Here is a 27,797-nt window from a genome sequence, read left to right as displayed (position 1 = left end):
TACCTGAGTGTGGATATGTACCCGAGTCTGGGTGTGTACCTGAGTCTGGATGTGTACCTGAGTCTGTACCTGTACCTGAGTCTGGGCATGGACGTAAGTCTGGGCATGTACCTGAGTCTGGACATGTACCTGAGGCTGGACGTGTACCTGAGTCTGGTGTACCTGAGTCTGGATGTGTACCTGAGTCTGGGCATGTACCTGAGTCTGGACGTGTACCTGATTCTGGTGTACCTGAGTCTGGACGTGTACCTGAGTCTGGGCGTGTGCCTGAGTCTGGACGTATACCTGAGTCCGGGCGTGTACCTGAGTCTGGACGTGTACCTGAGTCTGGACGTGTACCTGAGTCTGTACCTGTACCTGAGTCTGGTCATGTACCTGAGTCTGGGCATGTACCTGAGTCTGGACGTGTACCTGAGTCTGGAAGTGTACCTGAGACTAGGCATGTACCTGAGTCTGTACCTGTATCTGAGTCTGGGCGTGGACGTGAGTCTGGGCATGTACCCCAGTCTGCGCCTGTACCTGAGTCTGGTCATGGACGTGAGTCTGGACGTGTACCTGAGTCTGGACATGTACCTGAGGCTGGACGTGTACCTGAGTCTGGTGTACCTGAGTCTGGATGTGTACCTGAGTCTGGGCATGTACCTGAGTCTGGACGTGTACCTGATTCTGGTGTACCTGAGTCTGGACGTGTACCTGAGTCTGGGCGTGTACCTGAGTCTGGACGTGTACCTGAGTCTGGACGTGTACCTCAGTCTGGGCATTTACCTGAGTCTGGACGTGTACCTGAGTCTGGATGTGTACCTGAGTCTGGGCGTGTAACCTGAGTCAGGACGTGTACCTGAGAATGGATATGTACCTGAGTCTGAATATGCACCTGAGTCTGGACGTGTACCTGAGTCTGGGTGTGTACCTGAGTCTGGTGAACCTGAGTCTGGACATGAACCTGAGTCTGGGCGTGTACCTGAGGCTGGTGTACCTGAGTGTGGATGTTTACGTGAGTCTGGGCGTGTACCTGAATCTGTACCTGTACCTGTACCTGAGCCTGGACATGTACCTGAGTCTGGACGTGTACCTGAGTCTGGACATGTACCTGAGTCTGGGCGTGGACGTGAGTCTGGGCATGTACCTGAGTCTGGGCCTGTACCTGAATGTGGTCGTGGACGTGAGTCTGGATGTGTCCCTGAGTCTGGACATGTACCCGAGTCTGGACATGTTCCTGAGTCTGGGAGTGTACCTGAGTCTGGACGTGTACCTGAGTCTGAGCGTGTGCCTGATTCTGGACGTGTAGTCAGAGTATGGACGTGTACCTGAGTCTTGTGTACCTGAGTCTGAATATGTACCTGAGTCTGGATATGTACCTGAGTCTGGACGTGTACCTGAGTCTGGGCGTGTGCCTGAGTCTGGACGTATACCTGAGTCCGGGCGTGTACCTGAGTCTGGACGTGTACCTGAGTCTGGACGTGTACCTGATTCTGTACCTGTACCTGAGTCTGGTCTTGTACCTGAGTCTGGGCATGTACCTGAGTCTGGGCATGTACCTGAGTCTGGTGAACCTGAGTATGGACATGAACCTGAGTCTGGGCGTGTACCTGAGGCTGGTGTACCTGAGTGTGGATGTTTACCTGAGTCTGGGCATGTACCTGAATCTGTACCTGTACCTGTACCTGTACCTGAGTCTGGACATGTACCTGAGTCTGGACGTGTACCTGAGTCTGGACATGTACCTGAGTCTGGGCGTGGACGTGAGTCTGGGCATGTACCTGAGTCTGGGCCTGTACCTGAGTGTGGTTGTGGACGTGAGTCTGGACGTGTCCCTGAGTCTGGACATGTACCCGAGTCTGGACATGTTCCTGAGTCTGGGAGTGTACCTGAGTCTGGACGTGTACCTGAGTCTGAGCGTGTACCTGATTCTGGATGTGTAGTTGGAGTATGGACGTGTACCTGAGTCTTGTGTACCTGAGTCTGAATATGTACCTGAGTCTGGATACGTAACTGAGTCTGGACGTGTACCTGAGTCTGGGCGTGTACCTGAGTCTGGTGTACCTGAGTGTGGATATGTACCCGAGTCTGGGTGTGTACCTGAGTCTGGATGTGTACCTGAGTCTGTACCTGTACCTGAGTCTGGGCATGGACGTAAGTCTGGGCATGTACCTGAGTCTGGACATGTACCTGAGGCTGGACGTGTACCTGAGTCTGGTGTACCTGAGTCTGGATGTGTACCTGAGTCTGGGCATGTACCTGAGTCTGGACGTGTACCTGATTCTGGTGTACCTGAGTCTGGACGTGTACCTGAGTCTGGGCGTGTGCCTGAGTCTGGACGTATACCTGAGTCCGGGCGTGTACCTGAGTCTGGACGTGTACCTGAGTCTGGACGTGTACCTGAGTCTGTACCTGTACCTGAGTCTGGTCATGTACCTGAGTCTGGGCATGTACCTGAGTCTGGACGTGTACCTGAGTCTGGAAGTGTACCTGAGACTAGGCATGTACCTGAGTCTGTACCTGTACCTGAGTCTGGGTGTGGACGTGAGTCTGGGCATGTACCCCAGTCTGCGCCTGTAACTGAGTCTGGTCATGGACGTGAGTCTGGACGTGTACCTGAGTCTGGACATGTACCAGAGTCTGGACATGTGCCAGAGTCTGGGCATGTACCTAAGTCTGGGCGTGTACCTGAGTCTTGACGTGTACCTGAGTCTGGACGTGTACCTCAGTCTGGGCATGTACCTGAGTCTGGACGTGTACCTGAGTCTGGATGTGTACCTGAGTCTGGGCGTGTAACCTGAGTCAGGACGTGTACCTGAGAATGGATATGTACCTGAGTCTGAATATGCACCTGAGTCTGGACGTGTACCTGAGTCTGGGTGTGTACCTGAGTCTGGTGAACCTGAGTCTGGACATGAACCTGAGTCTGGGCGTGTACCTGAGGCTGGTGTACCTGAGTGTGGATGTTTACCTGAGTCTGGGCGTGTACCTGAATCTGTACCTGTACCTGAGCCTGGACATGTACCTGAGTCTGGACATGTACCTGAGTCTGGACATGTACCTGAGTCTGGGCATGGACGTGAGTCTGGGCATGTACCTGAGTCTGGGCCTGTACCTGAGTGTGGTCGTGGACGTGAGTCTGGACGTGTCCCTGAGTCTGGACATGTACCCGAGTCTGGACATGTTCCTGAGTCTGGGAGTGTACCTGAGTCTGGACGTGTACCTGAGTCTGAGCGTGTGCCTGATTCTGGACGTGTAGTCGGAGTATGGACGTGTACCTGAGTCTTGTGTACCTGAGTCTGAATATGTACCTGAGTCTGGATATGTACCTGAGTCTGGACGTGTACCTGAGTCTGGGCGTGTGCCTGAGTCTGGACGTATACCTGAGTCCGGGCGAGTACCTGAGTCTGGATGTGTACCTGAGTCTGGACGTGTACCTGAGTCTGTACCTGTACCTGAGTCTGGTCATGTACCTGAGTCTGGGCATGTACCTGAGTCTGGACGTGTACCTGAGTCTGGAAGTGTACCTGAGACTGGGCATGTACCTGAGTCTGTACCTGTACCTGAGTCTGGGCGTGGACGTGAGTCTGGGCATGTACCCCAGTCTGCGCCTGTACCTGAGTCTGGTCATGGACGTGAGTCTGGACGTGTACCTGAGTCTGGGCATGTACCTGAGTCTGGACGTGTACCTGATTCTGGTGTACCTGAGTCTGGACGTGTACCTGAAACTGGGCGTGTACCTGAGTCTGGACGTGTACCTGAGTCTGGACGTGTACCTCAGTCTGGGCATTTACCTGAGTCTGGACGTGTACCTGAGTCTGGATATGTACCTGAGTCTGGGCGTGTAACCTGAGTCAGGACGTGTACCTGAGAATGGATATGTACCTGAGTCTGAATATGCACCTGAGTCTGGACGTGTACCTGAGTCTGGGTGTGTACCTGAGTCTGGTGAACCTGAGTCTGGACATGAACCTGAGTCTGGGCGTGTACCTGAGGCTGGTGTACCTGAGTGTGGATGTTTACGTGAGTCTGGGCGTGTACCTGAATCTGTACCTGTACCTGTACCTGAGCCTGGACATGTACCTGAGTCTGGACGTGTACCTGAGTCTGGACATGTACCTGAGTCTGGGCGTGGACGTGAGTCTGGGCATGTACCTGAGTCTGGGCCTGTACCTGAGTGTGGTCGTGGACGTGAGTCTGGATGTGTCCCTGAGTCTGGACATGTACCCGAGTCTGGACATGTTCCTGAGTCTGGGAGTGTACCTGAGTCTGGACGTGTACCTGAGTCTGAGCGTGTGCCTGATTCTGGACGTGTAGTCAGAGTATGGACGTGTACCTGAGTCTTGTGTACCTGAGTCTGAATATGTACCTGAGTCTGGATATGTACCTGAGTCTGGACGTGTACCTGAGTCTGGGCGTGTGCCTGAGTCTGGACGTATACCTGAGTCCGGGCGTGTACCTGAGTCTGGACGTGTACCTGAGTCTGGACGTGTACCTGAGTCTGTACCTGTACCTGAGTCTGGTCTTGTACCTGAGTCTGGGCATGTACCTGAGTCTGGGCATGTACCTGAGTCTGGTGAACCTGAGTATGGACATGAACCTGAGTCTGGGCGTGTACCTGAGGCTGGTGTACCTGAGTGTGGATGTTTACCTGAGTCTGGGCATGTACCTGAATCTGTACCTGTACCTGTACCTGTACCTGAGTCTGGACATGTACCTGAGTCTGGACGTGTACCTGAGTCTGGACATGTACCTGAGTCTGGGCGTGGACGTGAGTCTGGGCATGTACCTGAGTCTGGGCCTGTACCTGAGTGTGGTTGTGGACGTGAGTCTGGACGTGTCCCTGAGTCTGGACATGTACCCGAGTCTGGACATGTTCCTGAGTCTGGGAGTGTACCTGAGTCTGGACGTGTACCTGAGTCTGAGCGTGTACCTGATTCTGGATGTGTAGTTGGAGTATGGACGTGTACCTGAGTCTTGTGTACCTGAGTCTGAATATGTACCTGAGTCTGGATACGTAACTGAGTCTGGACGTGTACCTGAGTCTGGGCGTGTACCTGAGTCTGGTGTACCTGAGTGTGGATATGTACCCGAGTCTGGGTGTGTACCTGAGTCTGGATGTGTACCTGAGTCTGTACCTGTACCTGAGTCTGGGCATGGACGTAAGTCTGGGCATGTACCTGAGTCTGGACATGTACCTGAGGCTGGACGTGTACCTGAGTCTGGTGTACCTGAGTCTGGATGTGTACCTGAGTCTGGGCATGTACCTGAGTCTGGACGTGTACCTGATTCTGGTGTACCTGAGTCTGGACGTGTACCTGAGTCTGGGCGTGTGCCTGAGTCTGGACGTATACCTGAGTCCGGGCGTGTACCTGAGTCTGGACGTGTACCTGAGTCTGGACGTGTACCTGAGTCTGTACCTGTACCTGAGTCTGGTCATGTACCTGAGTCTGGGCATGTACCTGAGTCTGGACGTGTACCTGAGTCTGGAAGTGTACCTGAGACTAGGCATGTACCTGAGTCTGTACCTGTACCTGAGTCTGGGTGTGGACGTGAGTCTGGGCATGTACCCCAGTCTGCGCCTGTAACTGAGTCTGGTCATGGACGTGAGTCTGGACGTGTACCTGAGTCTGGACATGTACCAGAGTCTGGACATGTGCCAGAGTCTGGGCATGTACCTAAGTCTGGGCGTGTACCTGAGTCTTGACGTGTACCTGAGTCTGGACGTGTACCTCAGTCTGGGCATGTACCTGAGTCTGGACGTGTACCTGAGTCTCGATGTGTACCTGAGTCTGGGCGTTTAACCTGAGTCAGGACGTGTACCTGAGAATGGATATGTACCTGAGTCTGAATATGCACCTGAGTCTGGACGTGTACCTGAGTCTGGGTGTGTACCTGAGGCTGGTGTACCTGAGTGTGGATGTTTACCTGAGTCTGGGCGTGTACCTGAATCTGTACCTGTACCTGAGCCTGGACATGTACCTGAGTCTGGACATGTACCTGAGTCTGGACATGTACCTGAGTCTGGGCGTGGACGTGAGTCTGGGCATGTACCTGAGTCTGGGCCTGTACCTGAGTGTGGTCGTGGACGTGAGTCTGGACGTGTCCCTGAGTCTGGACATGTACCCGAGTCTGGACATGTTCCTGAGTCTGGGAGTGTACCTGAGTCTGGACGTGTACCTGAGTCTGAGCGTGTGCCTGATTCTGGACGTGTAGTCGGAGTATGGACGTGTACCTGAGTCTTGTGTACCTGAGACTGAATATGTACCTGAGTCTGGATATGTACCTGAGTCTGGACGTGTACCTGAGTCTGGGCGTGTGCCTGAGTCTGGACGTATACCTGAGTCCGGGCGAGTACCTGAGTCTGGATGTGTACCTGAGTCTGGACGTGTACCTGAGTCTGTACCTGTACCCGAGTCTGGTCATGTACCTGAGTCTGGGCATGTACCTGAGTCTGGACGTGTACCTGAGTCTGGAAGTGTACCTGAGACTGGGCATGTACCTGAGTCTGTACCTGTACCTGAGTCTGGGCGTGGACGTGAGTCTGGGCATGTACCCCAGTCTGCGCCTGTACCTGAGTCTGGTCATGGACGTGAGTCTGGACGTGTACCTGAGTCTGGGCATGTACCTGAGTCTGGACGTGTACCTGATTCTGGTGTACCTGAGTCTGGACGTGTACCTGAGTCTGGGCGTGTACCTGAGTCTGGACGTGTACCTGAGTCTGGACGTGTACCTCAGTCTGGGCATTTACCTGAGTCTGGACGTGTACCTGAGTCTGGACGTGTACCTGAGTCTGTACCTGTACCTGAGTCTGGTCTTGTACCTGAGTCTGGGCATGTACCTGAGTCTGGGCATGTACCTGAGTCTGGTGAACCTGAGTATGGACATGAACCTGAGTCTGGGCGTGTACCTGAGGCTGGTGTACCTGAGTGTGGATGTTTACCTGAGTCTGGGCATGTACCTGAATCTGTACCTGTACCTGTACCTGTACCTGAGTCTGGACATGTACCTGAGTCTGGACGTGTACCTGAGTCTGGACATGTACCTGAGTCTGGGCGTGGACGTGAGTCTGGGCATGTACCTGAGTCTGGGCCTGTACCTGAGTGTGGTTGTGGACGTGAGTCTGGACGTGTCCCTGAGTCTGGACATGTACCCGAGTCTGGACATGTTCCTGAGTCTGGGAGTGTACCTGAGTCTGGACGTGTACCTGAGTCTGAGCGTGTACCTGATTCTGGATGTGTAGTTGGAGTATGGACGTGTACCTGAGTCTTGTGTACCTGAGTCTGAATATGTACCTGAGTCTGGATACGTAACTGAGTCTGGACGTGTACCTGAGTCTGGGCGTGTACCTGAGTCTGGACGTGTACCTGATTCTGGTGTACCTGAGTCTGGACGTGTACCTGAGTCTGGGCATGTACCTGAGTCTGGACGTGTACCTGATTCTGGTGTACCTGAGTCTGGACGTGTACCTGAGTCTGGGCGTGTACCTGAGTCTGGACGTGTACCTGAGTCTGGACGTGTACCTCAGTCTGGGCATTTACCTGAGTCTGGACGTGTACCTGAGTCTGGATATGTACCTGAGTCTGGGCGTGTAACCTGAGTCAGGACGTGTACCTGAGAATGGATATGTACCTGAGTCTGAATATGCACCTGAGTCTGGACGTGTACCTGAGTCTGGGTGTGTACCTGAGTCTGGTGAACCTGAGTCTGGACATGAACCTGAGTCTGGGCGTGTACCTGAGGCTGGTGTACCTGAGTGTGGATGTTTACGTGAGTCTGGGCGTGTACCTGAATCTGTACCTGTACCTGTACCTGAGCCTGGACATGTACCTGAGTCTGGACGTGTACCTGAGTCTGGACATGTACCTGAGTCTGGGCGTGGACGTGAGTCTGGGCATGTACCTGAGTCTGGGCCTGTACCTGAGTGTGGTCGTGGACGTGAGTCTGGATGTGTCCCTGAGTCTGGACATGTACCCGAGTCTGGACATGTTCCTGAGTCTGGGAGTGTACCTGAGTCTGGACGTGTACCTGAGTCTGAGCGTGTGCCTGATTCTGGACGTGTAGTCAGAGTATGGACGTGTACCTGAGTCTTGTGTACCTGAGTCTGAATATGTACCTGAGTCTGGATATGTACCTGAGTCTGGACGTGTACCTGAGTCTGGGCGTGTGCCTGAGTCTGGACGTATACCTGAGTCCGGGCGTGTACCTGAGTCTGGACGTGTACCTGAGTCTGGACGTGTACCTGAGTCTGTACCTGTACCTGAGTCTGGTCTTGTACCTGAGTCTGGGCATGTACCTGAGTCTGGGCATGTACCTGAGTCTGGTGAACCTGAGTATGGACATGAACCTGAGTCTGGGCGTGTACCTGAGGCTGGTGTACCTGAGTGTGGATGTTTACCTGAGTCTGGGCATGTACCTGAATCTGTACCTGTACCTGTACCTGTACCTGAGTCTGGACATGTACCTGAGTCTGGACGTGTACCTGAGTCTGGACATGTACCTGAGTCTGGGCGTGGACGTGAGTCTGGGCATGTACCTGAGTCTGGGCCTGTACCTGAGTGTGGTTGTGGACGTGAGTCTGGACGTGTCCCTGAGTCTGGACATGTACCCGAGTCTGGACATGTTCCTGAGTCTGGGAGTGTACCTGAGTCTGGACGTGTACCTGAGTCTGAGCGTGTACCTGATTCTGGATGTGTAGTTGGAGTATGGACGTGTACCTGAGTCTTGTGTACCTGAGTCTGAATATGTACCTGAGTCTGGATACGTAACTGAGTCTGGACGTGTACCTGAGTCTGGGCGTGTACCTGAGTCTGGTGTACCTGAGTGTGGATATGTACCCGAGTCTGGGTGTGTACCTGAGTCTGGATGTGTACCTGAGTCTGTACCTGTACCTGAGTCTGGGCATGGACGTAAGTCTGGGCATGTACCTGAGTCTGGACATGTACCTGAGGCTGGACGTGTACCTGAGTCTGGTGTACCTGAGTCTGGATGTGTACCTGAGTCTGGGCATGTACCTGAGTCTGGACGTGTACCTGATTCTGGTGTACCTGAGTCTGGACGTGTACCTGAGTCTGGGCGTGTGCCTGAGTCTGGACGTATACCTGAGTCCGGGCGTGTACCTGAGTCTGGACGTGTACCTGAGTCTGGACGTGTACCTGAGTCTGTACCTGTACCTGAGTCTGGTCATGTACCTGAGTCTGGGCATGTACCTGAGTCTGGACGTGTACCTGAGTCTGGAAGTGTACCTGAGACTAGGCATGTACCTGAGTCTGTACCTGTACCTGAGTCTGGGTGTGGACGTGAGTCTGGGCATGTACCCCAGTCTGCGCCTGTAACTGAGTCTGGTCATGGACGTGAGTCTGGACGTGTACCTGAGTCTGGACATGTACCAGAGTCTGGACATGTGCCAGAGTCTGGGCATGTACCTAAGTCTGGGCGTGTACCTGAGTCTTGACGTGTACCTGAGTCTGGACGTGTACCTCAGTCTGGGCATGTACCTGAGTCTGGACGTGTACCTGAGTCTCGATGTGTACCTGAGTCTGGGCGTTTAACCTGAGTCAGGACGTGTACCTGAGAATGGATATGTACCTGAGTCTGAATATGCACCTGAGTCTGGACGTGTACCTGAGTCTGGGTGTGTACCTGAGGCTGGTGTACCTGAGTGTGGATGTTTACCTGAGTCTGGGCGTGTACCTGAATCTGTACCTGTACCTGAGCCTGGACATGTACCTGAGTCTGGACATGTACCTGAGTCTGGACATGTACCTGAGTCTGGGCGTGGACGTGAGTCTGGGCATGTACCTGAGTCTGGGCCTGTACCTGAGTGTGGTCGTGGACGTGAGTCTGGACGTGTCCCTGAGTCTGGACATGTACCCGAGTCTGGACATGTTCCTGAGTCTGGGAGTGTACCTGAGTCTGGACGTGTACCTGAGTCTGAGCGTGTGCCTGATTCTGGACGTGTAGTCGGAGTATGGACGTGTACCTGAGTCTTGTGTACCTGAGACTGAATATGTACCTGAGTCTGGATATGTACCTGAGTCTGGACGTGTACCTGAGTCTGGGCGTGTGCCTGAGTCTGGACGTATACCTGAGTCCGGGCGAGTACCTGAGTCTGGATGTGTACCTGAGTCTGGACGTGTACCTGAGTCTGTACCTGTACCCGAGTCTGGTCATGTACCTGAGTCTGGGCATGTACCTGAGTCTGGACGTGTACCTGAGTCTGGAAGTGTACCTGAGACTGGGCATGTACCTGAGTCTGTACCTGTACCTGAGTCTGGGCGTGGACGTGAGTCTGGGCATGTACCCCAGTCTGCGCCTGTACCTGAGTCTGGTCATGGACGTGAGTCTGGACGTGTACCTGAGTCTGGGCATGTACCTGAGTCTGGACGTGTACCTGATTCTGGTGTACCTGAGTCTGGACGTGTACCTGAGTCTGGGCGTGTACCTGAGTCTGGACGTGTACCTGAGTCTGGACGTGTACCTCAGTCTGGGCATTTACCTGAGTCTGGACGTGTACCTGAGTCTGGACGTGTACCTGAGTCTGTACCTGTACCTGAGTCTGGTCTTGTACCTGAGTCTGGGCATGTACCTGAGTCTGGGCATGTACCTGAGTCTGGTGAACCTGAGTATGGACATGAACCTGAGTCTGGGCGTGTACCTGAGGCTGGTGTACCTGAGTGTGGATGTTTACCTGAGTCTGGGCATGTACCTGAATCTGTACCTGTACCTGTACCTGTACCTGAGTCTGGACATGTACCTGAGTCTGGACGTGTACCTGAGTCTGGACATGTACCTGAGTCTGGGCGTGGACGTGAGTCTGGGCATGTACCTGAGTCTGGGCCTGTACCTGAGTGTGGTTGTGGACGTGAGTCTGGACGTGTCCCTGAGTCTGGACATGTACCCGAGTCTGGACATGTTCCTGAGTCTGGGAGTGTACCTGAGTCTGGACGTGTACCTGAGTCTGAGCGTGTACCTGATTCTGGATGTGTAGTTGGAGTATGGACGTGTACCTGAGTCTTGTGTACCTGAGTCTGAATATGTACCTGAGTCTGGATACGTAACTGAGTCTGGACGTGTACCTGAGTCTGGGCGTGTACCTGAGTCTGGTGTACCTGAGTGTGGATATGTACCCGAGTCTGGGTGTGTACCTGAGTCTGGATGTGTACCTGAGTCTGTACCTGTACCTGAGTCTGGGCATGGACGTAAGTCTGGGCATGTACCTGAGTCTGGACATGTACCTGAGCCTGGACGTGTACCTGAGTCTAGTGTACCTGAGTCTGGATGTGTACCTGAGTCTGGGCATGTACCTGAGTCTGGACGTGTACCTGATTCTGGTGTACCTGAGTCTGGACGTGTACCTGAGTCTGGGCGTGTGCCTGAGTCTGGACGCATACCTGAGTCCGGGCGTGTACCTGAGTCTGGACGTGTACCTGAGTCTGGACGTGTACCTGAGTCTGTACCTGTACCTGAGTCTGGTCATGTACCTGAGTCTGGGCATGTACCTGAGTCTGGACGTGTACCTGAGTCTGGAAGTGTACCTGAGACTAGGCATGTACCTGAGTCTGTACCTGTACCTGAGTCTGGGTGTGGACGTGAGTCTGGGCATGTACCCCAGTCTGCGCCTGTAACTGAGTCTGGTCATGGACGTGAGTCTGGACGTGTACCTGAGTCTGGACATGTACCAGAGTCTGGACATGTGCCAGAGTCTGGGCATGTACCTAAGTCTGGGCGTGTACCTGAGTCTTGACGTGTACCTGAGTCTGGACGTGTACCTCAGTCTGGGCATGTACCTGAGTCTGGACGTGTACCTGAGTCTGGATGTGTACCTGAGTCTGGGCGTGTAACCTGAGTCAGGACGTGTACCTGAGAATGGATATGTACCTGAGTCTGAATATGCACCTGAGTCTGGACGTGTACCTGAGTCTGGGTGTGTACCTGAGTCTGGTGAACCTGAGTCTGGACATGAACCTGAGTCTGGGCGTGTACCTGAGGCTGGTGTACCTGAGTGTGGATGTTTACCTGAGTCTGGGCGTGTACCTGAATCTGTACCTGTACCAGAGCCTGGACATGTACCTGAGTCTGGACATGTACCTGAGTCTGGGCGTGGACGTGAGTCTGGGCATGTACCTGAGTCTGGGCCTGTACCTGAGTGTGGTCGTGGACGTGAGTCTGGACGTGTCCCTGAGTCTGGACATGTACCCGAGTCTGGACATGTTCCTGAGTCTGGGAGTGTACCTGAGTCTGGACGTGTACCTGAGTCTGAGCGTGTGCCTGATTCTGGACGTGTAGTCGGAGTATGGACGTGTACCTGAGTCTTGTGTACCTGAGTCTGAATATGTACCTGAGTCTGGATATGTACCTGAGTCTGGACGTGTACCTGAGTCTGGGCGTGTGCCTGAGTCTGGACGTATACCTGAGTCCGGGCGAGTACCTGAGTCTGGATGTGTACCTGAGTCTGGACGTGTACCTGAGTCTGTACCTGTACCTGAGTCTGGTCATGTACCTGAGTCTGGGCATGTACCTGAGTCTGGACGTGTACCTGAGTCTGGAAGTGTACCTGAGACTGGGCATGTACCTGAGTCTGTACCTGTACCTGAGTCTGGGCGTGGACGTGAGTCTGGGCATGTACCCCAGTCTGCGCCTGTACCTGAGTCTGGTCATGGACGTGAGTCTGGACGTGTACCTGAGTCTGGGCATGTACCTGAGTCTGGACGTGTACCTGATTCTGGTGTACCTGAGTCTGGACGTGTACCTGAGTCTGGGCGTGTACCTGAGTCTGGACGTGTACCTGAGTCTGGACGTGTACCTCAGTCTGGGCATTTACCTGAGTCTGGACGTGTACCTGAGTCTGGATGTGTACCTGAGTCTGGGCGTGTAACCTGAGTCAGGACGTGTACCTGAGAATGGATATGTACCTGAGTCTGAATATGCACCTGAGTCTGGACGTGTACCTGAGTCTGGGTGTGTACCTGAGTCTGGTGAACCTGAGTCTGGACATGAACCTGAGTCTGGGCGTGTACCTGAGGCTGGTGTACCTGAGTGTGGATGTTTATGTGAGTCTGGGCGTGTACCTGAATGTGTACCTGTACCTGTACCTGAGCCTGGACATGTACCTGAGTCTGGACGTGTACCTGAGTCTGGACATGTACCTGAGTCTGGGCATGTACCTGAGTCTGGGCCTGTACCTGAGTGTGGTCGTGGACGTGAGTCTGGATGTGTCCCTGAGTCTGGACATGTACCCGAGTCTGGACATGTTCCTGAGTCTGGGAGTGTACCTGAGTCTGGACGTGTACCTGAGTCTGAGCGTGTACCTGATTCTGGACGTGTAGTCGGAGTATGGACGTGTACCTGAGTCTTGTGTACCTGAGTCTGAATATGTACCTGAGTCTGGATATGTACCTGAGTCTGGACGTGTACCTGAGTCTGGGCGTGTGCCTGAGTCTGGACGTATACCTGAGTCCGGGCGAGTACCTGAGTCTGGATGTGTACCTGAGTCTGGACGTGTACCTGAGTCTGTACCTGTACCTGAGTCTGGTCATGTACCTGAGTCTGGGCATGTACCTGAGTCTGGACGTATACCTGAGTCTGGAAGTGTACCTGAGACTGGGCATGTACCTGAGTCTGTACCTGTACCTGAGTCTGGGCGTGGACGTGAGTCTGGGCATGTACCCCAGTCTGCGCCTGTACCTGAGTCTGGTCATGGACGTGAGTCTGGACGTGTACCTGAGTCTGGGCATGTACCTGAGTCTGGACGTGTACCTGATTCTGGTGTACCTGAGTCTGGACGTGTACCTGAGTCTGGGCGTGTACCTGAGTCTGGACGTGTACCTGAGTCTGGACGTGTACCTCAGTCTGGGCATTTACCTGAGTCTGGACGTGTACCTGAGTCTGGACGTGTACCTGAGTCTGTACCTGTACCTGAGTCTGGTCTTGTACCTGAGTCTGGGCATGTACCTGAGTCTGGGCATGTACCTGAGTCTGGTGAACCTGAGTATGGACATGAACCTGAGTCTGGGCGTGTACCTGAGGCTGGTGTACCTGAGTGTGGATGTTTACCTGAGTCTGGGCATGTACCTGAATCTGTACCTGTACCTGTACCTGTACCTGAGTCTGGACATGTACCTGAGTCTGGACGTGTACCTGAGTCTGGACATGTACCTGAGTCTGGGCGTGGACGTGAGTCTGGGCATGTACCTGAGTCTGGGCCTGTACCTGAGTGTGGTTGTGGACGTGAGTCTGGACGTGTCCCTGAGTCTGGACATGTACCCGAGTCTGGACATGTTCCTGAGTCTGGGAGTGTACCTGAGTCTGGAAGTGTACCTGAGTCTGAGCGTGTACCTGATTCTGGATGTGTAGTTGGAGTATGGACGTGTACCTGAGTCTTGTGTACCTGAGTCTGAATATGTACCTGAGTCTGGATACGTAACTGAGTCTGGACGTGTACCTGAGTCTGGGCGTGTACCTGAGTCTGGTGTACCTGAGTGTGGATATGTACCCGAGTCTGGGTGTGTACCTGAGTCTGGATGTGTACCTGAGTCTGTACCTGTACCTGAGTCTGGGCATGGACGTAAGTCTGGGCATGTACCTGAGTCTGGACATGTACCTGAGGCTGGACGTGTACCTGAGTCTGGTGTACCTGAGTCTGGATGTGTACCTGAGTCTGGGCATGGACCTGAGTCTGGACGTGTACCTGATTCTGGTGTACCTGAGTCTGGACGTGTACCTGAGTCTGGGCGTGTGCCTGAGTCTGGACGTATACCTGATTCCGGGCGTGTACCTGAGTCTGGACGTGTACCTGAGTCTGGACGTGTACCTGAGTCTGGAAGTGTACCTGAGACTAGGCATGTACCTGAGTCTGTACCTGTACCTGAGTCTGGGTGTGGACGTGAGTCTGGGCATGTACCCCAGTCTGCGCCTGTAACTGAGTCTGGTCATGGACGTGAGTCTGGACGTGTACCTGAGTCTGGACATGTACCAGAGTCTGGACATGTGCCAGAGTCTGGGCATGTACCTAAGTCTGGGCGTGTACCTGAGTCTTGACGTGTACCTGAGTCTGGACGTGTACCTCAGTCTGGGCATGTACCTGAGTCTGGACGTGTACCTGAGTCTGGATGTGTACCTGAGTCTGGGCGTGTAACCTGAGTCAGGACGTGTACCTGAGAATGGATATGTACCTGAGTCTGAATATGCACCTGAGTCTGGACGTGTACCTGAGTCTGGGCGTGTACCTGAGGCTGGTGTACCTGAGTGTGGATGTTTACCTGAGTCTGGGCGTGTACCTGAATCTGTACCTGTACCTGAGCCTGGACATGTACCTGAGTCTGGACATGTACCTGAGTCTGGACATGTACCTGAGTCTGGGCGTGGACGTGAGTCTGGGCATGTACCTGAGTCTGGGCCTGTACCTGAGTGTGGTCGTGGACGTGAGTCTGGACGTGTCCCTGAGTCTGGACATGTACCCGAGTCTGGACATGTTCCTGAGTCTGGGAGTGTACCTGAGTCTGGACGTGTACCTGAGTCTGAGCGTGTGCCTGATTCTGGACGTGTAGTCGGAGTATGGACGTGTACCTGAGTCTTGTGTACCTGAGTCTGAATATGTACCTGAGTCTGGATATGTACCTGAGTCTGGATGTGTACCTGAGTCTGGGCGTGTGCCTGAGTCTGGACGTATACCTGAGTCCGGGCGAGTACCTGAGTCTGGATGTGTACCTGAGTCTGGACGTGTACCTGAGTCTGTACCTGTACCTGAGTCTGGTCATGTACCTGAGTCTGGGCATGTACCTGAGTCTGGACGTGTACCTGAGTCTGGAAGTGTACCTGAGACTGGGCATGTACCTGAGTCTGTACCTGTACCTGAGTCTGGGCGTGGACGTGAGTCTGGGCATGTACCCCAGTCTGCGCCGGTACCTGAGTCTGGTCATGGACGTGAGTCTGGACGTGTACCTGAGTCTGGGCGTGTACCTGAGTCTGGGCGTGTAACCTGAGTCAGGACGTGTACCTGAGAATGGATATGTACCTGAGTCTGAATATGCACCTGAGTCTGGACGTGTACCTGAGTCTGGGTGTGTACCTGAGTCTGGTGAACCTGAGTCTGGACATGAACCTGAGTCTGGGCGTGTACCTGAGGCTGGTGTACCTGAGTGTGGATGTTTATGTGAGTCTGGGCGTGTACCTGAATGTGTACCTGTACCTGTACCTGAGCCTGGACATGTACCTGAGTCTGGACGTGTACCTGAGTCTGGACATGTACCTGAGTCTGGGCGTGGACGTGAGTCTGGGCATGTACCTGAGTCTGGGCCTGTACCTGAGTGTGGTCGTGGACGTGAGTCTGGATGTGTCCCTGAGTCTGGACATGTACCCGAGTCTGGACATGTTCCTGAGTCTGGGAGTGTACCTGAGTCTGGACGTGTACCTGAGTCTGAGCGTGTGCCTGATTCTGGACGTGTAGTCAGAGTATGGACGTGTACCTGAGTCTTGTGTACCTGAGTCTGAATATGTACCTGAGTCTGGATATGTACCTGAGTCTGGACGTGTACCTGAGTCTGGGTGTGTGCCTGAGTCTGGACGTATACCTGAGTCCGGGCGTGTACCTGAGTCTGGACGTGTACCTGAGTCTGGACGTGTACCTGAGTCTGTACCTGTACCTGAGGCTGGTCTTGTACCTGAGTCTGGGCATGTACCTGAGTCTGGACATGTACCTGAGTCTGGAAGTGTACCTGAGACTGGGCATGTACCTGAGTCTGTACCTGTACCTGAGTCTGGGCGTGGACGTGAGTCTGGGCATGTACCCCAGTCTGCGCCTGTACCTGAGTCTGGTCATGGACGTGAGTCTGGACGTGTACCTGAGTCTGGACATGTACCCGAGTCTGGACATGTGCCAGAGTCTGGGCATTTACCTAAGTCTGGGCGTGTACCTGAGTCTGGACGTGTACCTGAGTCTGGACGTGTACCTCAGTCTGGGCATGTACCTGAGTCTGAACGTGTACCTGAGTCTGGATGTGTACCTGAGTCTGGGCGTGTAACCTGAGTCAGGACGTGTACCTGAGAATGGATATGTACCTGAGTCTGAATATGTACCTGAGTCTGGACGTGTACCTGAGTCTGGGCATGTACCTGAGTCTGGTGAACCTGAGTATGGACATGAACCTGAGTCTGGGCGTGTACCTGAGGCTGGTGTCCCTGAGTGTGGATGTTTACCTGAGTCTGGGCATGTACCCGAATCTGTACCTGTACCTGTACCTGTACCTGAGTCTGGACATGTACCTGAGTCTGGACGTGTACCTGAGTCTGGACATGTACCTGAGTCTGGGCGTGGACGTGAGTCTGGGCATGTACCTGAGTCTGGGCCTGTACCTGAGTGTGGTTGTGGACGTGAGTCTGGACGTGTCCCTGAGTCTGGACATGTACCCGAGTCTGGACATGTTCCTGAGTCTGGGAGTGTACCTGAGTCTGGACGTGTACCTGAGTCTGAGCGTGTACCTGATTCTGGATGTGTAGTTGGAGTATGGACGTGTACCTGAGTCTTGTGTACCTGAGTCTGAATATGTACCTGAGTCTGGATACGTAACTGAGTCTGGACGTGTACCTGAGTCTGGGCGTGTACCTGAGTCTGGTGTACCTGAGTGTGGATATGTACCCGAGTCTGGGTGTGTACCTGAGTCTGGATGTGTACCTGAGTCTGTACCTGTACCTGAGTCTGGGCATGGACGTAAGTCTGGGCATGTACCTGAGTCTGGACATGTACCTGAGGCTGGACGTGTACCTGAGTCTGGTGTACCTGAGTCTGGATGTGTACCTGAGTCTGGGCATGTACCTGAGTCTGGACGTGTACCTGATTCTGGTGTACCTGAGTCTGGACGTGTACCTGAGTCTGGGCGTGTGCCTGAGTCTGGACGTATACCTGAGTCCGGGCGTGTACCTGAGTCTGGACGTGTACCTGAGTCTGGACGTGTACCTGAGTCTGTACCTGTACCTGAGTCTGGTCATGTACCTGAGTCTGGGCATGTACCTGAGTCTGGACGTGTACCTGAGTCTGGAAGTGTACCTGAGACTAGGCATGTACCTGAGTCTGTACCTGTACCTGAGTCTGGGTGTGGACGTGAGTCTGGGCATGTACCCCAGTCTGCGCCTGTAACTGAGTCTGGTCATGGACGTGAGTCTGGACGTGTACCTGAGTCTGGACATGTACCAGAGTCTGGACATGTGCCAGAGTCTGGGCATGTACCTAAGTCTGGGTGTGTACCTGAGTCTGGACGTGTACCTCAGTCTGGGCATGTACCTGAGTCTGGACGTGTACCTGAGTCTGGATGTGTACCTGAGTCTGGGCGTGTAACCTGAGTCAGGACGTGTACCTGAGAATGGATATGTACCTGAGTCTGAATATGCACCTGAGTCTGGACGTGTACCTGAGTCTGGGTGTGTACCTGAGTCTGGTGAACCTGAGTCTGGACATGAACCTGAGTCTGGGCGTGTACCTGAGGCTGGTGTACCTGAGTGTGGATGTTTACCTGAGTCTGGGCGTGTACCTGAATCTGTACCTGTACCTGAGCCTGGACATGTACCTGAGTCTGGACATGTACCTGAGTCTGGACATGTACCTGAGTCTGGGCGTGGACGTGAGTCTGGGCATGTACCTGAGTCTGGGCCTGTACCTGAGTGTGGTCGTGGACGTGAGTCTGGACGTGTCCCTGAGTCTGGACATGTACCCGAGTCTGGACATGTTCCTGAGTCTGGGAGTGTACCTGAGTCTGGACGTGTACCTGAGTCTGAGCGTGTGCCTGATTCTGGACGTGTAGTCGGAGTATGGACGTGTACCTGAGTCTTGTGTACCTGAGTCTGAATATGAACCTGAGTCTGGATATGTACCTGAGTCTGGACGTGTACCTGAGTCTGGGCGTGTGCCTGAGTCTGGACGTATACCTGAGTCCGGGCGAGTACCTGAGTCTGGATGTGTACCTGAGTCTGGACGTGTACCTGAGTCTGTACCTGTACCTGAGTCTGGTCATGTACCTGAGTCTGGGCATGTACCTGAGTCTGGACGTGTACCTGAGTCTGGAAGTGTACCTGAGACTGGGCATGTACCTGAGTCTGTACCTGTACCTGAGTCTGGGCGTGGACGTGAGTCTGGGCATGTACCCCAGTCTGCGCCTGTACCTGAGTCTGGTCATGGACGTGAGTCTGGACGTGTACCCTAGTCTGGACATGTACCCGAGTCTGGACATGTGCCAGAGTCTGGGCATGTACCTAAGTCTGTGTGTGTACCTGAGTCTGGACGTGTACCTGAGTCTGGACGTGTACCTCAGTCTGGGAATGTACCTGAGTCTGGACGTGTACCTGAGTCTGGATGTGTACCTGAGTCTGGGCGTGTAACCTGAGTCAGGACGTGTACCTGTGAATGGATATGTACCTGAGTCTGAATATGTACCTGAGTCTGGACGTGTACCTGAGTCTGGGCGTGTACCTGAGTCTGGTGAACCTGAGTCTGGACATGAACCTGAGTCTGGGCGTGTACCTGAGGCTGGTGTACCTGAGTGTGGATGTTTACCTGAGTCTGGGCATGTACCTGAATCTGTACCTGTACCTGTACCTGAGTCTGGACATGTACCTGAGTCTGGACGTGTACCTGAGTCTGGACATGTACCTGAGTCTGGGCCTGTACCTGAGTGTGGTCGTGGACGTGAGTCTGGATGTGTCCCTGAGTCTGGACATGTACCCGAGTCTGGACATGTTCCTGAGTCTGGGAGTGTACCTGAGTCTGGACGTTTACCTGAGTCTGAGCGTGTACCTGATTCTGGATGTGTAGTTGGAGTATGGACGTGTACCTGAGTCTTGTGTACCTGAGTCTGAATATGTACCTGAGTCTGGATATGTACCTGAGTCTGGACGTGTACCTGAGTCTGGGCGTGTACCTGAGTCTGGTGTACCTGAGTGTGGATATGTACCCGAGTCTGGGCGTGTACCTGAGTCTGGACGTGTACCTGAGTCTGGACGTGTACCTGAGTCTGTACCTGTACCTGAGTCTGGGCATGGACGTAAGTCTGGACGTGTACCTGAGTCTGGACATGTACCTGAGGCTGGACGTGTACCTGAGTCTGGTGTACCTGAGTCTGGATGTGTACCTGAGTCTGGGCATGTACCTGAGTCTGGACGTGTACCTGATTCTGGTATACCTGAGTCTGGACGTGTACCTGAGTCTGGGCGTGTGCCTGAGTCTGGACGTATACCTGAGTCCGGGCGTGTACCTGAGTCTGGACGTGAACCTGAGTCTGGACGTGTACCTGAGTCTGTACCTGTACCTGAGTCTGGTCATGTACCTGAGTCTGGGCATGTACCTGAGTCTGGACGTGTACCTGAGTCTGGAAGTGTACCTGAGACTAGGCATGTACCTGAGTCTGTACCTGTACCTGAGTCTGGGCGTGGACGTGAGTCTGGGCATGTACCCCAGTCTGCGCCTGTACCTGAGTCTGGTCATGGACGTGAGTCTGGACGTGTACCTGAGTCTGGACATGTACCAGAGTCTGGATATGTGCCAGAGTCTGGGCATGTACCTAAGTCTGGGCGTGTACCTGAGTCTGGACGTGTACCTGAGTCTGGACGTGTACCTCAGTCTGGGCATGTACCTGAGTCTGGACGTGTACCTGAGTCTGGATGTGTACCTGAGTCTGGGCGTGTAACCTGAGTCAGGACGTGTACCTGAGAATGGATATGTACCTGAGTCTGAATATGCACCTGAGTCTGGACGTGTACCTGAGTCTGGGTGTGTACCTGAGTCTGGTGAACCTGAGTCTGGACATGAACCTGAGTCTGGGCGTGTACCTGAGGCTGGTGTACCTGAGTGTGGATGTTTACCTGAGTCTGGGCGTGTACCTGATTCTGTACTTGTACCTGTACCTGAGCCTGGACACGTACCTGAGTCTGGACGTGTACCTGAGTCTGGACATGTACCTGAGTCTGGGCGTGGACATGAGTCTGGGCATGTACCTGAGTCTGGGCCTGTACCTGAGTGTGGTCGTGGACGTGAGTCTGGACGTGTCCCTGAGTCTGGACATGTACCCGAGTCTGGACATGTTCCTGAGTCTGGGAGTGTACCTGAGTCTGGACGTGTACCTGAGTCTGAGCGTGTGCCTGATTCTGGACGTGTAGTCGGAGTATGGACGTGTACCTGAGTCTTGTGTACCTGAGTCTGAATATGTACCTGAGTCTGGATATGTACCTGAGTCTGGACGTGTACCTGAGTCTGGGCGTGTACCTGAGTCTGGTGTACCTGAGTGTGGATATGTACCTGAGTCTGGGCGTGGATGTGAGTCTGGGAGTGTCCCTGAGTCTGGACGTGTACCCGAGTCTGGGCGTGGACGTGAGTCTGGACGTGTACCTGAGTCTGGACATGTACCCGAGTCTGGGCGTGTACATAAGTCTGGGCGTGTACCTGAGTCTGGACATGTACCTGAGTCTGGGTGTGTACCTGAGACTGGGCATGTACCTGAGTCTGTACCTGTACCTGAGTCTGGGCGTGTACCTGAGTCTGGGCGTGTACCTGAGTCTGGACATGTACCTGAGTCTGGACATGTACCTGAGTCTGGACATGTGCCCGAGTCTGGGCGTGTACCTGAGTCTGGGCGTGTACCTGAGTCTGGGCGTGTACCTGAGTCTGGGCGTGTACCTGAGTCTGGGTGTGTACCTGAGTCTGGACGTGTACCTGAGTCTGGGCGTGTACCTGAGTCTGGACGTGTACCTCAGTCTGGGTGTGCACCTAAGTCTGGGCGTGCACCTGAGTCTGGGCGTGCACCTGACTTTCAGCCATTAAAGTTAAAGTTACCCCAAAATTCCACCACCTCCGCTCCGCTCCGGCACTAACTCCGCAGCAAAAATGGTCCCGTTGTAATCAGAGCTGTGCAACTACTGCGGCCGTGCCGCGCAGTGCGCCGCCCACCGTTCCACCGTCCGGCAAAAATAGGATCGATTCTATTTTTGAAGGACGCCGGAGCACCTCCGCAGTCAATGGACAGAAATCACAACCGCCCAACAGAAAAGGGAGCAAGCACAACTTCCAATATTTCACAATAAGTACCTGAGTACTTAGTGACTTCCGGTACCTGAGTGACTTCCGGTTCCGGTTGAGTGAACACTGGCGCGTCTCGCTGCCGCTGCTCGCTGGCAAACAAACTTTTTGTATCTTTTTTTCTTCTTTTTCACCCTAGTCACATCCCTGTGTCGGTGAAAACTCATTTTCACCTACCTGCTCAGCTTGCGTTCTGGTTGCACATCACCACCTCCCTGCTCCACTCCATAATGTGGTCCAGCAGGATTTCTCTGTGCCTCTCACTGGCCTGGATCATCCTGTCGCTCATTCTTCTGTCCGTGGATGGCCTTCTCCGGTACTCGGCGGCGGAGCTCTTCAACCTCCGCTTTCACTACTCCGGATCTCCACCACCAGCTCTGTGCCTCTTCCCCGACATCACCTTCCAGCCTCGCTGTCGGTATATCAATCGGGGGTCCCGGCGGAACCTCCATCTCGACGGCTCCAAAGGAATACCCTCCTTCTGGTCCACGACTAGCCGGCGGCTACCCAGGAATACCTGCCGAGCTGCCGACTCCAGCGTGTTAGCCCGGCTGGCTAGTCGGGCTAATGCTCCTGTCGCCAGGGACTTCCGCACTGCTAATTTTGGTCTTCTCAACATTCGCTCCCTCTCTGGTAAAGGACATCTCCTCCAAGATACCATCAGTGACCATAAGCTAGACTTTCTTTGTCTGAACGAAACATGGCAACAATCCAGCGATTTCTCACAACTCAATGACTGTACTCCTCCCGGATTTGTTTACCTCTCCAAACCCTGTGGGTCAGGCCGCGGCGATGGTCTCGCGATACTCTATCGCGAGACTTAGAAGGTCCTTCCCGTAAGCCTTCCTCCTCTCACCACTCTGGAATGCTTCGCCTGTCAACTCTCCGGCCCGACCCCCACAATAATTGTCACTGTTTATCGTCCCCCCAAGTTCAGCCCTGAGTTTTTAAATGAACTCTCTGCTCTTTTATCCCATCTGTCCGCCCTTTCCCCAAATGTAATTTTACTTGGTGATTTTAATATTCATATGGACAATATGGCCCTCCCCCTCAGCAAAGACTTCTCCTCATCTTTGGACAGCCTCAGTTTTCATCAATATGCCAATTTTCCCACTCACATTAAAGGTCATACCCTGGATTTAATCTGCTGCTCCGGCCTGACCCCCTCCAACTGTACAGCTGACCTGCTCCCTTTCACGGACCACTTCCTCATCTCCTTTTCTGTTCCCCTCCGTCTCTCCATCATCAAGTCACCACGTATCATTTCTTTTCGTAATATTAAGGACATTTATCTAGCCTCCCTGTCCTCCAGTTTTGCCACCTTGACCCCTAATTTGTCCTCTACCCCCGATGATCTTGTCATTCAGTACAATAACGCTCTGGTTTCTATCCTTAATTCATTTGCTCCCATCAAATCCCGCTCTGTATATTTTACTCGGTCTGCTCCATGGTTCACCCCTGCCCTACGCTCCTTGAAAGCTACCAACCGGAGGCTTGAAAGACTCTACAAGAAAACCGGTCTCACCATCCATAAAGACTTATATTCTGCTCAGATTTCTCTCTACAAGGACTCCATCTCCCATGCCAAATCTCAGTATTACTCCGGTCTCATCTCGTCCAACTCCAGCAACACGAAAACATTATTTTCCATCATGAACAGCATTTTTCAGCCTCCCGACTCCTTACCCATCCACCTTTACTCTTCAGAAACCTGTAACTCTCTCCTTCAGTTTTTTAATGATAAGGTCAATAGAATCCATCTCTCTTTACCTCATTCCTCCCCTCCCTCTCCTGATTTATTTGAACCCACCATTCAGTTCTCCTCCTTTGAACTTCCCCATCCCTCAGAACTAGTAGATTACATCACCAAATCCAAACCTTCCACCTGTCAACTGGACCCTATTCCAACTGTTTTAGTTAAATCGTGCCTTTCTTCTCTGCTCCCTTTTATAACAGCCATTATTCATTCCTCACTATCCTCTGTTACGGTCCCATCCCTATTCAAATCCGCTTCAGTCAGCCCTATTCTAAAAAAACCTGGTTTAGATCCCAATGATTTCAATAACCTCCGTCCCATTTCCCATCTTCCCTTCATTTCCAAAGTCCTTGAGAAAACTGTTGCATCTCAGCTCCATTCACATCTCACCCGCAATAACCTTTATGAACAGTTTCAGTCTGGCTTCCGTCCCCACCACAGCACAGAAACAGCTCTCATCAAGATCACTAACGACCTACTCATTGCTGCTGATTCTGGTTTAATCTCAATTCTTATTCTCCTTGATCTGAGTGCGGCCTTTGACACCATTTCTCATCCCATCCGCCTTAATAGACTCTCTTCCTTAGGCATCACTCACACCCCCCTCCGCTGGTTTCAATCTTACCTTACTGGCCGCACTCAGTTCATCCAGTTAAAATCCTTTACCTCAGAACCCTCCCCAGTCAAGTCAGGTGTGCCCCAGGACTCTGTCCTGGGGCCCCTCCTCTTCATAGTATATCTCCTCCCTATCGGCAAAATCTTCCGCAAATTTAATATCCAGTTTCACTGCTTTGCAGATGACACCCAGCTCTACATTTCCAGTAAGCCCAACTCAACTCTCCCACCATCCTCCCTTACACTCTGCCTCTCTGAAATCAAATCATGGTTCACCTCTAATTTCCTCAAACTCAACGGCAATAAAACTGAACTTCTTCTAGTTGGCACTAACTCCACCCTCTCAACATCTGACAGCTTTTCTTTTAACTACTGACAGCGCCATAGTCTCCCCCTCACCTCACGTCAAGAGTCTGGGTGTCATTCTCAACAGCTCACTTTCTTTTCAGGCTCACATTAATAACTTAATTCGGTCAGCATACTTCCATCTACGTTCCATAAACCGTCTCCGTCCCTCACTGACCCCTCACACTGCCGCCATTCTCGTCCACAGCCTCGTCACCTCCCGTATCGACTATTGCAATTCACTTCTTTATGGTCTCCCCAACAAACTCCTTCATAAACTGCAACTGGTCCAGAATTCAGCAGCCCGTATTATCACCAGAACCCCTTCCTTTCACCACATCACGCCGGTTCTCCAGCAGCTTCACTGGCTCCCAGTTAAATTCAGGTCCATCTTCAAAATTCTCCTTCATACCTTCAAAGCAATCCACAACCTCTCTCCTCCATATATCTCAGACCTTATAAGTATTCACACCCCATCCCGTTCACTCAGATCTTCTTCTTCCATCCATCTTGCGGTTCCTTCTGCCCGTCTCGCTACCATGGGGAGCAGAGCTTTCAGCCGCTCTGCTCCTCGACTCTGGAACTCACTTCCCCCAGACATCAGGAACGTCGACAGTTTTACCCTTTTCAAAACAAAACTCAAAACACATATGTTTAAATCTGCCTACAACCTCAGATTTTATTGAACTGTTTCTCTCTTTGTGTTTTCTTCTTTGGGTTTTATTATTGTTTTATTGTATTTTATTACGTGTTTTGTGTAAAGTGACCTTGGGTGTCCTGAAAGGCGCTTTTAAATAAAATGTATTATTATTATTATTATAAGTCAATAAACAAAAAGCGTTTTTTGTTTCATATGCACAGGTTTAACAACTTTTAACAACTATCAATGGCGGCTGAACTTTAAATGCACAAAAATAAGCCATAAATACAGTTTCCACTATCAAAGTAGTCACACTTTGTTGATCCAAACACTGCTGATCTCTCAACACAAATGATGGGCAGATTAAACAGTTCATTTCGATGCTTCTCCCACACAACGGGTGTTTGGATCTAACTTCCGCGTTTATTGCTCGGACTGTATCGCAAGATCTCGAAAATCCCGCGCATGCCCATTTGCGCACCTCAGGTCTCCGCACCGGAGCGGAGCCGTTGTAGAGCGGGTACCAGTAAAAATTGAGTTCGGAAGCGAGCAGCTGCGGAAGACGGGGCAGAGCGGAGCGGAGGTAGTGGAATCTTTCGGTAAGAAGATCACCAATGTAAGATGGTGCTTGTCCATGTAAGGCCCTATAGACCAGAACCAGGATCTTGAAATGAACCCTGAAGTTGACTGGCAGCCAGTGAAGCTGGAGGAGAAGCGGGGTGATGTGGGTGTGTTTGGAGGACTTGGTCAGAAGCCGAGCACAGGCATTCTGAACCACCTGTAGACGTTCAGGGAGGTTCTGCTCAGACACGTGAAAAGAGAGTTGCGGTAGTCTAAGCGTGAGGAGATGAAGGTGTGGACAACTGTCTCAAGTTCAGAGCAGGACAGAATGGGACTCAGCTTAGCAATGTTCCTGAGATGGAAGAAGGAAGAGCGAACAAAAGAACTGACATGAGAATCCAGGGTGAGAGCTGGGTCAAAGGTCACGCCAAGATTCCTGACAGAGGGTTTGGTGTGAGAAGCAAGCTGACCAAGAGAGTCTCTGACTTTGGGAACCAGCTTGTCTGGGGCACAGATGAGGATCTCAGTCTTATCTTCATTCAGCTGTAGAAAGCTCCCACCATCCAGGTTTTGATAGAGTCTAAGCAGGTGTGAAACAGCTGCAGCTTAGACATCTCATGGGGCTTAAAGGAGATGTACAGTTGGATGTCATCTGCATAAAGATGGTAGGAGATTCCTTTAAAGGAGCTCAGGATGTGCTGAAGAGGAAGCAGATAGAGGAGGAAGAGCAGAGGCCCCAGCACAGAACATTGTGGGACACCTTGGGTGAGGGAGGTGGTGGAGGACCAAAACTTGGAGATGGCCACTGAGAATGCCCAGACAGTGTAACAAAGATTGTAACAGTGAATGTTTCACTTTGATTTATTTTCAAAACCTAAAATGTTTGAACCGTTTTATCAAAAATGCACTTGTTCTATTTATTGACTTATGAATCTCACTTGATCCCATCATAATCCTGACTAATGCTCTGTGGCCTAAAGGCACCACAGAGGATTAGTCAGGATTATCTCAAGGAGCTGCTGTTGGAGTCAAATGAACTTTTTTTTCTATTACTAACTTAAATGAAAGTAGTTGCCCCTTTGCACGGATAATGTTTAAAGCTTAAGCATTCATTTCAGTTTTGTGATGTTAGCATTTTCTTTGTTACGGGAAACCCGCATCGGAAACGAAAGTTAGACAAGATCAGATACATTCTTTTCTTAGTTTGTGGTGGAACCTGAACTAGCTGAAGGGATCAAAAGCAGTGCCAAAACTAATTAGTGACAGGATTCGTCTAAAGTTCAAACTGAAAGATATCTATTGTGAATACTGTGTTCATACGCACCCTCTCTCGTCACTTAGGTCTCCACAGTCATTGTGGCCATCACAGCGATGGAGGTAGAGAATACACTGTCCTCTTGGACACAGGAATTCCCCTTCATTACACACCACACCGCAATCTAGGTCCACCAACACAGATCAATCATCAGTGTGTTAGAGCAAGCATGTGTAATCATTGAAACCACACGAGCACTATGGTGGAAGCAGGTAAAACAACATTATGGGACTTTAAGTGAAGACAAGTCCATCCAAGTGCATGCTTACCTTTCTCATCAGACCCATCAGCAAAACCACAGTCCAGCTGTCCATCACACACACGACTGGCTGCTACACACTTTCCATTGGCACACTGGAACTCTCCAGCAGGGCACAGAGGAAGACCACAGAAGTCCTCGTCTGACTGGTCGTCACAGTCTGGGTGGCCATCACAACGCAGAGCCAGGTTCAAACACGCTCCACTGAAAAGTCGGGTTTTACTCACAGTTAGCTCATCAGTTAACAGTTCAAAATAGAACATAACCACT

The 27,797-nt window shown here is 52.4% G+C and overlaps 1 protein-coding gene across 1 annotated transcript in view; it reads right to left on the bottom strand.

Moving 5' to 3' along the window:
• Window positions 1-27,797, bottom strand: part of sspo (SCO-spondin) — a 603,219-nt gene that overhangs the window by 408,958 nt on the left and 166,464 nt on the right. The window contains 2 exon segments of the mRNA XM_054751251.2: window positions 27,278-27,392; window positions 27,538-27,731. Of these exon segments, the coding sequence (XP_054607226.2) occupies window positions 27,278-27,392; window positions 27,538-27,731 (309 nt within the window).

This window comes from Nothobranchius furzeri, chromosome 7 (genome assembly GCF_043380555.1).
Source record: "Nothobranchius furzeri strain GRZ-AD chromosome 7, NfurGRZ-RIMD1, whole genome shotgun sequence".
In the NCBI taxonomy this organism is placed as follows: Eukaryota; Metazoa; Chordata; class Actinopteri; order Cyprinodontiformes; family Nothobranchiidae; genus Nothobranchius; species Nothobranchius furzeri.
Note: the sequence above shows the minus strand (reverse complement) of the source record. Positions and strands in the feature narration are given on the sequence as shown.